At 40.7% G+C, this 13,180-nt stretch overlaps 1 protein-coding gene across 1 annotated transcript; it reads right to left on the bottom strand.

Moving 5' to 3' along the window:
- Nucleotides 1-5,482: 5,482 nt before the first annotated feature.
- chst1 (carbohydrate (keratan sulfate Gal-6) sulfotransferase 1) lies at nt 5,483-12,491 on the bottom strand. Its single transcript, XM_015953690.3, has 2 exons — nt 12,122-12,491; nt 5,483-7,265 (listed from the first exon to the last, which is right to left on the bottom strand). The coding sequence occupies exon 2, from the start codon at nt 7,214-7,216 to the stop codon at nt 5,930-5,932; it is 1,287 nt and encodes a 428-aa protein (XP_015809176.1). The 5' UTR covers nt 7,217-7,265; nt 12,122-12,491; the 3' UTR covers nt 5,483-5,929.
- Between the last annotated feature and the right edge of the window lie 689 nt (nt 12,492-13,180).

Genomic DNA, 13,180 nt, shown 5'->3' with positions numbered 1-13,180 from the left:
GTTTCACCCAGTCTGTAAATGCCCCAACTCATGTACACTCACATACTCTTGACCTTGTGCTCTCATCTGGTCTGTTGTTAAATAATCTATCTCTTTTAGAAGTCTGCTGGTCTGACCATATTTTGATTTCTTTTGATATTATTTCACTTGTAAACTGTCATTCACCTTGTCCATCATGGTCACTACGGCTCATCATTAACCCTGAAACAGCAGGGTCTTTTGTCAGTGCTTTCTCTGTGACTGATCTGCCTAGTCAGCTTAGTCTGGATGATCAGATTGCATTTTTTGATGATAAATGTCTCACAGTTTTAAATTCTGTTGCTCCTCTTAAACCTGTTCACTCCAAACATAAAGCTGATCCTTGGCTCATCTCAAATACTCTAAGTTTGAGAACTTTGTAGACGGGCTAAGCGCAAATGGAAAAAAGACCACCTCCAGATTTCATCAGATCCTGCAAGACCTCTGGTCCAAATATCAACAAGCATTTATGCACGCTAGAAGCTACTATTTTTCTAAAATTATTTCTGCAAACCGGTTCAATCAGAAAGTTCTTTACAAAACTATTAATTCTGTTCTCGTTCCGTATGAATCTAACTGTTCAGTTACTGCACCAATTCTTCCAGATCAGTTTCTAGACTTATTTTCAGATAAGGTTTCCTCTATTAGGGCTAGCTTATCACTCGCTCTGCACACCCTTCCTACCTTAACTTTAAATACAGCGCCCTTCCTCAGTTTTAAACCCATTTCCCTTTTAATGTTTTCAATATTTGATTCTGTCGATGAAATCTTCCGGTTCCCCAGACGACATCCTTCCTCCGCATCTCTTGAAAGAGGTGTTCCCAGCTATTGGTCGATATATCCTACACTTTATCAATACCAGTCTTGCTTCCTGTGTGGCACCCCCTGGCTTCAAACATGCTGTGGTACAGCCGCTCTTAAAGAAACCTGGCCTTGACACCTTAGCTCCATCCAATTGTCACCCTATCTCTAAACTCCCATTTTTGGCAAAAATTCTAGAGAGGGTGGTCTATGATCAGCAATCAACTCATTTAGCTGCTCATAACGTAATGGACGTTTTCCAGTCAGGTTTTCGACCACTGCATAGCACAGAGTCATCTCTCCTCCGTGTCTTCAATGATATTTTTATGGTTACTGCTTCTGGCTCCTGCGTTGTTTTAGTACTTCTCGATCTGTTCGCCGCCTTTGACACCGTCGACCACAATATCCTTTTATTGCGCTTGGAGGAGGTTGCTGCAATACAAGGTACAGCCCTAACCTGGTTTATGTCTTATTTGTCAGACAGGTCCCAACGGGTGGTGTTGAACAATATTTCATCTCGCACTGCTCCTCTTTCATGTGGGGTCCCTCAAGGATCCATTCTGGGACCCCTGTTGTTTTCTCTTTACCGTCTTCCCCTTAGCTTAATCTTAAAACAACACTCTGTTCACTATCACTTATATGCTGATGACTGTCAGATTTACATGTCTGTAAAACCCCAGCAATCCATTCGGCCTCTTTTAGATTGTGTTCATGATGTGAAATGTTGGCTGACCACAAATTGTCTACATCTTAACGACTCCAAGACTGAACTGATCCTGTTTAATCCGGCCAGACCTAGTGCATTTCAAACCCCAGATTTTTCTTCCATTTCTCCAAATCTAAAAACCGTTGTAACAAATCTAGGTGTGAAGATGGATTCATCTCCAAGGATGGATGCCCAGGTTAATGCCACTGTAAAATCTTGCTTTTTCCAACTCCGCCATCTAGTTAAATTGAAAGCTGTCTTATCTAGAAGAATCTGGAATCAGTAGTTCATGCCTTTATCACATCTAGGCTTGACTACTCAAATGCTGTTTTACTGGGTGTTAATAAATCAACCCTCGCTCGACTTCAACTTGCTCAAAACGCAGCTGCTAGATTCCTGACACATACTGACAGGCGCCTGCATATAACACCAGTTCTCAGATCCCTTCACTGGTTGCCCATCACTTTTAGGGTTCAATACAAACTCCTACTTTTTGTTTTCAAATCCCTCCACGGTCTTGCCCCTGCGTATTTATCTGACCTTCTCTCAGTTTATTCCCCTGGCCGCACACTTAGGTCCTCCAGCTTGTTGCTCCTCGAGGTCCCGAAAGTGCATTACAAATCATGTGGAGAAAGAGCTTTTTCCGTTGGTGTTCCTAAACTGTGGAATGAACTCCGAGTCACAGTTCGACAGGCATCCTCCTTACAGGTTTTTAGGTCTGGATTAAAGACATTATTTTACCCTTGCATTTAACAGTTACCTGCTGGATGGACTTTATTACTTTACTTTACTATACTTGGAAGACATGTTTCCATTGGTTTTATTTGTAAGTCTTATTTTATTTTTGGCTTGTTCTATTGTATTTTTGGTTGCATTTTATTGTTTCATGTGTTATATTTTTATTATTGTGTGACTGTTCAGCACTTTGGTCAGCCGTATGGCTGTGTTTTGTAAAGCGCTATACAAATAAAGATGATGATCATGATGATGATGATGATGATGATGATGATGAGGCTTAACTTCATACCCTCGATAACAATGTCATTATTTTGATATAATTCATAATTAATCATACCCCTATATGAATAAAAAAAAATCTGGAAGTTAGCACCAAATCTACATGAATCTAATAGGAAAATTTCAGCAATGTCTGCAAAGACTACTTTATATCCTTTCTACCCTGCCATAGAACTTGTAAGGAGTATTTTTACATTATTCTGTTCTGCTAGAATGACAACAGTAGTAATCACATGACTGAGGCTGTTGAACTGTGCAGCAGGTTTAAATGTTCACAACAGAAACTCACTTAAAAATATAAGAACTATCCCTTTAAGTAAAGTGTTCAGGTATTGCACATGCCCACGTTTATTTGACTAATAATGTCAGTTCATTTTACTTTACAGTAATTAGTTAAGCACATGCAAATGACATCAAAATTATGGCTACACCAAACTGCCAAATCCATTAAGATTCGTTAGTAGGGTTAGGGTTACTTACTGGCACCAGGAACGGGTTCACACCTGACAGGCTGTCACCACAGCTCAGTTATGATAATTGTATGTTTTTATTGTCATTTTGTAAGAAGGGAGTTCTGATTTCCTTTTGGTTTGCATGTTTTTGCTTTCTGGCAAATAGCGTTGGATTAAAAGGTTTGTACGACTCGTTTTTGGACAGTATCAATGGCACAAGAAGTTGGAAACAAATGCAGCAAAGAAGTGTGCAAAAGCAAAGCCTTCTCTGTGAAATTAAAATCCTTTTTCCATCTTTTTTTAATCTGATTTCTAGTTGCAGAACATGTAATATCTTAGTGTGGTTTTAAAAGATATAAAAGCAGACTTTACTATCCAAAAAAAGTTGGGCTTAATGCTTTGCTAAGCAGCTCACGATGTAAAAAAAAAAACAAACAAAAAAAAAGATGAGAGCTGTATTATTGTCATCGTATTTTTGTCTAACACAAATAATATTTCCAATAATGTCAGTATGTTCTTTTATTTGCTCAAAGAAAATCATGTTAGTACAGAATTGTGCAGCTTTGCAACCTCTCCAGGTTTTTGATACTAAATCAAATCTGTACAAAAATCCAAGGCAAAGTGAAAAAAAATAACCACAAAGTGAACACTGGAGCACAGGAACAATCCCCTGAGATCTCTGTAAAAAAAAAAAAAAGGAAAGAAAAAAGAAAGGGAAGGGAAGAGGTGGATGACAGAGAAAGCACAGGGAGAAAGAAAGAGGGTGAGTTTGCCTCCAGTCTCGGAACAGAGGAGGATCAAAGGTTTGTGCTCTGCATCTCAATGGACATCCGGTCACCAATACTGATGAGCCCGAGCGTGTGATGCTCCTTTCACAGGGTTTATATCTTATGGGGAAACAAGTGGCCATTGTGTGTTAATAAATGTGCATGGTGGCTGACGACTTGTGCAGAATCTGAGTTGGTAAAAGCAAGAGGAGAGCTGAAATATGTAGACACTCTAAAGCTGAAATCTCACTTTACATGGATGTTTCATTTTTTATCATTAGAGCATAAAAGATGGCAACATTGATGATTTTTCCTCACACTATGTCAAATAATCTGCTAGTTTTTTTGTGCAAGAGTGCATTTCCCAATTGTGTTCATAAAATATAAAGTGCATTTACCGAAATGTCTCTTAAAATGTGTGTCTGCATTTTTGAGCACACACTCAGGATCTAGAGTAACACGGATTTAGAAAACAGTTTTCCACACTAGCCTCTCTTGAAACAAGTGAACATAACGTCAAATGCAAACCAACTGAAACTAAACACAGCCCTGCACCATCTGGGGGTACTATTAAAGAATCCATATTTATTTTAGCAGCAATAACAACTCCATGAAGATCAAAACGGCTCATAATGGTGAAATTTACATGAACCAACACAGCCAATTCATTTCACCCTACATTGTGCTTGAGTTGGGAATGCAATTTGAACATACATTTGTATTTAATACTTCATTTTTGTGTGTGCAAGGTTTGACAACTGTCCAGAATGTTGAGTATTATCTTAAGTAGCTGGAAGGAAGACTGACACTTTCGTTCATGCAACTGTGGTGTTCTGTGGTTCAGCCTTGAGCTTCCACTATTAACGTTGCTTGGCTGAAACAGGGCCTTCGCTGCACTAATGATCAAAGGATTTGTCCCAGATTACAGGCAACCATTAGTGTAAAGCTCTCTGTATATGATCTAATGTAGATATAACAGACTTTGGGAAATGTGGCGGTGTTGTACTATCATACACTTACTCTGGGAAAACAAAACAATAACCTGCAGTGCAACCTGTTCTACAAAGACATAAGATTCTCTGTTAGGAATCTTTTATCTGTGAGATAAACATAGATGCAACGCTGTCACAGTAACTGCGCTTTTTGGTGAAAAAAGAATGCATAGAATCCATTTGCTCTGCTGCGCCAGTTCTCACCCACTCCCTGCTTTAACAGTGACAGGAAAACAAGAACAACCTTTATTTTTTAGCAAACTACTCCAGCTGACGAATGGATAACAGTGCTATAAATAATGTAATCCCAGGCAAGAAATATCATGTAATGATTTACACACTCACACACACTCTAGCACACACATACGAGGATTGAATTTAAATCAACCAATTACAGCATTTTTATGAAAAAAAAAAGGCTGAGCGTCTGCTTCCCTTTTCATGCGAACCTATAGCATTTACATTCATTTATAGATGGTGTAATCCCCTTAGAAACACATACATATTTAGAAAAAATAAATACATTTAAACATTACCTCTCATTAGTGTGTGTTAGTCTGTCACAGATGGTGGTAAATCCTCTGATGAAATGCTCGTGACCTCCAATGGGATTTTGTCCCTTTCACTTGAGAGCCCATTAATTGTCTGCAATTATCCTTTGCAAGCATGGCATCTGTCAGAAGTATCTCTCCTCTTCCCACATAGATAAAAATGCCACAGTGGTAAAGGTTGACTGCGACATTCACTATTTATTGCACAATAGAGCTTGTACAGTTAAAATTTGCCAGAACATGTCTAACAAAAAACAAAACCAAAAATAAATAAATAAAAACATGGCTGCTTCATGGGGTGCCTCCGTAATTATTATTTTGATTATTTTTGCTGAAATAACATATTTCATACAAGGAAATAATGAAGACGGTGCCTCCATTTGATTATAATCATGAGAAAATTGTTAATTTAACTTTTGCAAGGAATGTTTTTTTAATAATGACATTTGAAATGTTTTATTCTGTCTATAGGGACTCATCCATACTTCGGGTGGTGCATTTGACATGTTTTAAAGTTTAGTGCAAATTTCATGAAACAAAATCAGAGAAAAAAAAAACAAAGTATGTAACTCATAAGGCAACAATTATAAATATATCAAAAATAGTTATTAGAGAACTATCTTTGTTACAAAAAAGGTACAAACATTTTATCTTGAACTAGAGAGAAGGACATGTTTCTCAGCTCTTCCACTGATCTCACCGCTTTGTATCCCAGCTGCTTTAGTACTTTTTGACACACTGTTTGTGTGTATTCTACAATGTCGAAAGACAGTTTTAAACGCCAACTCTCTGCATTAGCAGCCGAGTCCCGGACTGTCCCAAACTTGTGTTTTGCTGAAGGTTCATTGCTTCCCCGAGTGTTTGCACGTATCCAGTGTTTCACATTTTTATCCATAGGCAAACCCAGAAAGTCATAGATTTCTTGTGTCTTAAGAAGTGGATTCCTAGCCAAATCCTCGTATCGAACCAACATGTATTTCCCTTTCAGCCATAGGGGATGGCTAAGACCTGTTGAAACAGATCCAAGAAAGTCTTCACAGATTACTGTAAGCTGATTCATGTCTAGATTATAGGGCCTTCTCCCTGTGGCCCTCCAAATGCGCCATAAACGGTACGGGTCCCTGAATGTCTCGATCCTCGATGACAGGATTCCACGTGGGTCTCTGACCAGCTGAATGACTCTGATGTTCAGCCGGGGGTCGTCCACCAGAGCACGCAGATCTCCGATCTCTGGCACTCGAACGACTTTGATGGCTACGTGCTTCTTCTCCTGGCACGCCTCTGTCGCTAAAGTCATGTTTAAGGTTGAACATTTCTTCACACAGTCCCCTTCCTCCACATTAAGATCACCGGGACCAAAGGCATCACATACGGGCTGCTGGCACAATGCTCGGCTGGCACCGCGGCGAAACAGTTTGTCAGTGGTGTGGTTTGCCGGTGTCGGTTTTATATAATTCTCCAGGAAATAGAGATCACAACCATAGAGGCTGCGCAAAAGGTCTCGACTGGCACCTAATGTCACCCGCCGGTCCGTGGGATTGCGGGTGTGTGACTGGCGTGGAACTAACGTGGCGTAAACGTGATAAAGAGGCTCAAACAGGTAGAATATCTCCTGGTGCTGGTTCAGCAGCTGACCAACAAAGGAGGAGCCGCTGCGTGTGGTGGCTAGGACCAAAATGTGAAGTTTACGAGTGGAGTTGATGGAAAAGTAAGGGTAGTCATCACAGCCTACCCCACCTGCTGCTCCCCGCTCAAAGGCAGGATCTGTCTCCTGAGCCCCCAGACCACAGTTCTGGGGGCTGGGCAGCGGGCACAGCTGGAAAGGCTTGGAGGTGAGAGTCCGAATGGCTGTGTACTGGATTGCGATGGAGGCCAAGGCCAGCAGAATCACTGACTTCCAGGAACATTGCATGGCTGAAGCATTTCATCTAGCAGGAGCTGCCGTCTATGCCACGTCCTCCCTGTGAACAGTGAATACTTTGTTTTTATTCTGAAATATATGTATTTTAGTTCATATTTATTTCTAAAAAATGCATTTACAAAATAACAACATACTAAAATTATTTGCATAATACTTTTGACGTACAAATCATATTCATATCATTTAAATGTAGTGGCAACATGGTATGAGTTGTACAACTGGGAACAATTCAGCACATTTGTATCTGAATACATCAGTTAATAGCAAGATAACTTGTATTGTGACTGATTTTACGACCGAAGGTGAGTCATCTGTGGTTCATCATGGCCCTATGTTTAATTTATTATCTTAGATCCAATACAACATTTGCCATTGATTCCTTGGTACTTTTGTAGAAACAAGGTTAAAGATTATGCAGCTGAACACGAAAACTCTCCCTAATACATAAATAAATAAATAAGTAAATAAAAACCAGCTGCAGCCATGAGACAGAATCTTCCATTTTAATCATTCAATTTATCTCCTACTTCTTCTGCCAGTGCTGCAGTGTGGCTTCTGAAAATTAAAGTAGATAAGAAGTTCTTAGTCCCTGTGTTTGGTTTATTTCCAATCAGCTGATGTTGTCCGCCAAAACCTGTGCAGCAGTACCACAGCCACAATCACAGTGGAGAACATACAGTGGCTATTTAATGATGTTAGGGCCCGTTTTCGCTTTTAGGATAATAGTTATCTAAATATGCACATCAGTTCAGATTCAAATGTTTATTCTTTATAAAAACATCAAATAGCAATCCGTGCTTTTGTGATTGTCGCAGGACTAACTGCCCATCCATCATTGTCCTTGTCTGTTAAATGATATCTGTTTAAGGAGCTCATTGGAAGCCTGGACCGCTAGTGGACTGCAAGAAGTGATTTAAGACTGAAGATGCATCGATTCTGCTTTTGTGAGGTGAAACTATTTTCTGAATGTTTTCGATCCAGTTTCAGCTGATTTTGATTTATCTTTAAGAACTATAACTAACAATAAATAAAACAAAAACTGCAATAAATAATATACAGGTGTAACAAAGAAAATCAAAATCTGGTGTTAAATTTCAATTGTGAAAGTAATTCAGCTTAAAAGGTGAAACTAATGTATGAGATAGACCCATTCCATGTAAAGCCTTTGTTATATCTAACCAATACCTGTGTCAGTGCAATAAATGGCCAGTCAAAGATAACAGTGTTTTTCTTGTTTAAATGACAGTTACCATAATTTATACTCTATTTTCACAACACTGTTACTATTTTCTCGGTTCGATTTCTCGTGATATTTGTCTCTCGTGATTCAATTCAATTCAATTCAAAAATACTTTATTAATGCCAGAGGGAAATTGATTGCTGTAGTAGATCAGAATAATAATAATAATCAAGTTATCAAAGAGTTATTGTATATTACAACGGCTGTTGGCAGGAAAGATCTCCAGTAGCGGCCATTGTTGTCGGACAGTCTTGTGAAGAGAATGCTCAGGGTTGTCCATAATTTTCTTGATTCTCTGGAGAATCCTTCTTTGCATTATCTCCTCCAGTGGTTCCACAGTCGTCCCCAGAACAGAACCCGCCTTTTTTATTAGGCTGTTGAGCCTTTTCAGGTCCCTGCTTCTGATGCTGCTACCCCAACAGACGATGGCTGAAGAGATTACACTCTCAACAACAGACTTGTAGAAGATCTGCAGCATCTTGCTACAGACGCTGAAGGACCTAAGCGTCCTCAAGAAGTGCAGTCTGCTGTGCCCCTTCTTGTAAACGGCTTCGCTGTTCTTTCTCCAGTCCAGTCTGTTGTCCAGGTGAACTCCAAGGTATTTGTATTCCTCAACCACCTCTACTTCTTCTCCCATGATGGAAACTGTGTTTGACTCCACCCTGTTTCTTCTGAAGTCTAACATCATCTCCTTTGTTTTGTTCACGTTCAAGGTCAGATGATTGTTTCCACACCATGCCACAAAGCGCTCCACCAGCTCTCTGTACTCAGCTTCCTGTCCATCTCTGATACACCCGACAACTGCAGAATCATCTGAGTATTTCTGTAGATGACAGGTCTCTGATTTGTACTGGAAGTCTGAGGTGTACAGGGTGAAAAGGAATGGTGAGAGCACAGTCCCCTGTGGTGCTCCAATGATCGCCTGGTTTGATGTGCAGTTCTTCAGCCTCACAAACTGTGGTCTGTTTGTCAGATAGTCTTTAATCCAGGTGATAGTTGAGGCCCCCACCTGTGTCTTCTGGAGTTTCTGGCAAAGTACATCAGGCTGGATTGTGTTAAATGCACTGGAGAAATCAAATAACATGACCCTCACAGTGCTGCCTGCTTTGTCCAGATGACAGTGGATTGGTTGAAGCAGCTGGATGATGGCATCTTCAACTCCAACTCCATGGCGAGAAGCAAACTGCAGCAGGTCCTGATATGTTCTAGTTTGCTTATTCAGGTGGACCACCAGGAGTCTCTCCAGGACCTTCATGATGTGGGATGTCAGGGCAACTGGTCTGTAGTCATCATTGACTGATGGTTGAGTTTTCTTTGGAACTGGAACAAGGAAGGATGTCTTCCACAGGACTGGAACCTTCTCCTGGGCCAGGCTGAGGTTGAAGAGGTGCTGAAGAATCCCACAGAGCTGCTCTGCACAGGCCTTTAGTACCCTGGGGCTTACACCATCTGGACCTGCAGCCTTGTTCCTGTTCAGTCTCTCCAGCTGCCTCTTCACCTGACTTCTAGAGACAGATAGGTGGGAGGGGGAGGTAAATGGGGCAGCAGCATCTCCTGACTTGGTTGAAGACGGATTTATAGAACCAGAAGAGTCCATGACTGCATTAGAGGACAAAAGAGCTGGCGTGTGACAGGAAAATGTTGGATTAGAGCATGATGGGATTTCTGACTGGCTGGGGACAGGTGAGGAGGATGATGGGTTTGTTCCTGAACTGAACCTGTTGAATAACTTGTTCAGTTCATTGGCTGTGTCCAGGCTGCCATCGGTGCAATCCTTCCTCTGCCTAAAGCCTGTGATCTTCTTCATCCCTGACCAGACATCTCTGATATTGTTCCTCTGTAGTTTGTTATCCAGCTTCTTCCTGTATGCCTCCTTGCTGTCTCTGATCTTGATCTTCAGTTGCTTCTGTATACTCCTCAATTATTCCCTGTCTCCCTCCTTGAAGGCTTATTTTTTTGTTTGTCATATTGTGCTAATTTCATTTTATTATATCTGTACGATGTTTTTTATGCTTCTGTGAAGTGGACTAAAAGTCCAGAATAAAGAATGCTTGACTTGACTTTATAATTGTGATGATTATGGTTTACAGCTGATGAAAACCCCTAATTCAAAATCTCAGAGAATTAGAATATTATAAAAAGGTTTAATATTCTAGACTGAAAGTGTCTCACTCTTATCTGCTAATTAATCCAAAACACCTGCAAAGTGTTCCTAAGCCTTTAGATGGGGTGCCCAATCCTTGTCCTGGAGGGCTGGTATCCAGCACGTTTTACTTTTAACTCTGCTTCAACACACCTGATTTCAATCAGCAGGTGATTAACATACTTCTGCAGAGCCCGATGAGCTGCTGCACAGGGGATTCAACCACTGATTCCAGTGTGTTTGAGCAGAGAAACCACTAAATCTGCTGGATATAGTGGCCATCCAGGACCAGGACTGGGCATCCTATAGATGGTTTCTCAGTCTACGATGGAGTACTGACAAAAATTGACTTTTGCAGAATACTGAATCTTTTTCTGTTTCACCTGTAGTATTAAGCACGTGCACGCACGCACACACACACACACACACACACACACACACACACACACACACACACACACACACACACACAGAGAGAGAGAGAGAGAGATAAACACACAAAACCATTTGATAAGTGCTAACTCATGCTGGCCAAAACAGAATTCCACAAACTAAAGAAAAGGAAATCATATTTGGCTGGTTTGGTATCATCAGCTGTACAAGAATCAAAGACCAGTATTGACCCTCAAAATCCATAATCAATCCAGCTCTGATGATTACCTTAAAAGGTTTATAAATAAAATATAAACTGCTAAATGTAATAATCTGCATCAGAGTGTAAATGTCAATTTTTGATTAATTCTGCAGGTTAAATTATTTTTGAGTTTCTGATTGGCCAATCAACAGTTAAACTGATCTTGCTGATTATTGGCCAGCTCTTATCACCAGCTGGTTTTTGTTCTATCTCCAGTAACAATAAAACAAGTACCATGCGTTTAAAGAGAAGAAAACACTATTTCAAGCTGAACTGCCAATGTCATGTCAAGGGGATGCGATGCTGGAAGTAACACATTTACAAGAGTATTACTTAAGCCCTATTATTAGTGATTTTACCTGTCAGGACTTTATATAATAATAAGCTGGACCCGGATGTAATGAACTTTATTTATATAAGTAAAATCACAAATAAAAATACTAACTGATGTATCAGAACTCTGAGGATCGCTTTAATCTATAAAATATCAGATTTGTTGGATTAAAAACTACTGTGATAATAAGGCTGTTTCCTCTTCCCGGCTCCAGACTACATCCTCCTGTTTATGTAGAGAAGAGGAGGTGGTTGCTCGCTTTCCACTCTCACAAGGAAAAACAGGACTTGTGCGGCTAACGAGCACAGACCGAGAGCATCGATGTTTTCTCCTCGGTGACATTTTGAATTAAAAAAAGGCCCATTCACTGCAGGAACAGGTTAGGCTGTCAGATTCTCTCCGCATCCTTCCCGGAAAAACGCAGCGATGAGACAATAAAACGAGCGCATCCCACCCGGCACTTCACAAACTACCGGCCGCATAAATCCAACTATTTATGAAAACATGCAAGCATCAGAGTGTTGGATCCTAATGTGTCGCTCTACCTTGGTGTTGTTGGTAGTATTTTCATGATGCGCGTTGCGGTGCGTCCATGAATCACGGCTGGCTGTGTTTAGTCCTCCCCTCATGTGCGCTGCTTCCCAGTTAGGATAGAAGAAACGCGCCTCCTGTGTTCCATCTGACGCCGGAGAAAGGCGTTCAAGTTCAGCCTCGGATCCTCACAAAGGGAAATAAATATGATTAAAGGAATAAACAAGGGGGGTAGAAGGTGCTGAAGGAGCGCTGGAGCGGATGTGTTATTAATAATCAGGCAGGCAGCGGGGCTGGCTCTAGACGCCGACCGGACTCCCTTTCAGTGATGCGCAGAGGCTGAGCGTGTGAGGTAGGCTACACAAGGACTGACTGTCTGGACCACCCCCGACCCCTCCCCCTTTCCACCTGCCTATTTCTCTCTATCACACACACACACACACACACACACACACGCGTAAATCGGCCCCTGTCACTCAACCCGTGTGTGTTCACATTTAATTTGATTGGGCAAATGTTTGATTTGCATATAATAAAGTTGGAAGTTTCGTTGCCCCCCTTTTACCCGTTAGATGGCTTACAGCACCTCATGTAGGTTCATTTAGTTTACTAATCTCCAGGGAGCACATGTCTGGTTTGATCAGAAGCACCTGAGTGAATTAGAGGAATATTAAAGGGTTTTATTTATTAGAAGAATGAGAGAGAAAAAAAACGTATCTGCTCAGACTGGACTCATTGCATCAGCGCTACAGCCCCAGGCTCTGGCGATTTTGCAAAACTCTTTCTCCAGGGTCTTTGCAGCTCTGATACAGGCTTCCAGCAAGCATGATAAATGGGTCATTAAAGTCCATCTGAAAGAAGAGAAAGAAAAAAGAGAAAGAATAACATCCAGAAACAGACCAAGACCCATATGTGGCAGGAGAATTCTTTAACTCATTTCAGTGAGTTTAAAAACAGCCCAAACAGGCTGATCCTTTCATTCCTGCTCATACACCATCTGTGAGTCTCCTGAAAAATAAATAAATAAACAAATAAATAAATAAATAAACGTTTCCAGCAACATTCATTTCTTT

The sequence above is a fragment of the Nothobranchius furzeri genome, chromosome 9, assembly GCF_043380555.1.
Source record: "Nothobranchius furzeri strain GRZ-AD chromosome 9, NfurGRZ-RIMD1, whole genome shotgun sequence".
In the NCBI taxonomy this organism is placed as follows: domain Eukaryota; kingdom Metazoa; phylum Chordata; class Actinopteri; order Cyprinodontiformes; family Nothobranchiidae; genus Nothobranchius; species Nothobranchius furzeri.
Note: the sequence above shows the minus strand (reverse complement) of the source record. Positions and strands in the feature narration are given on the sequence as shown.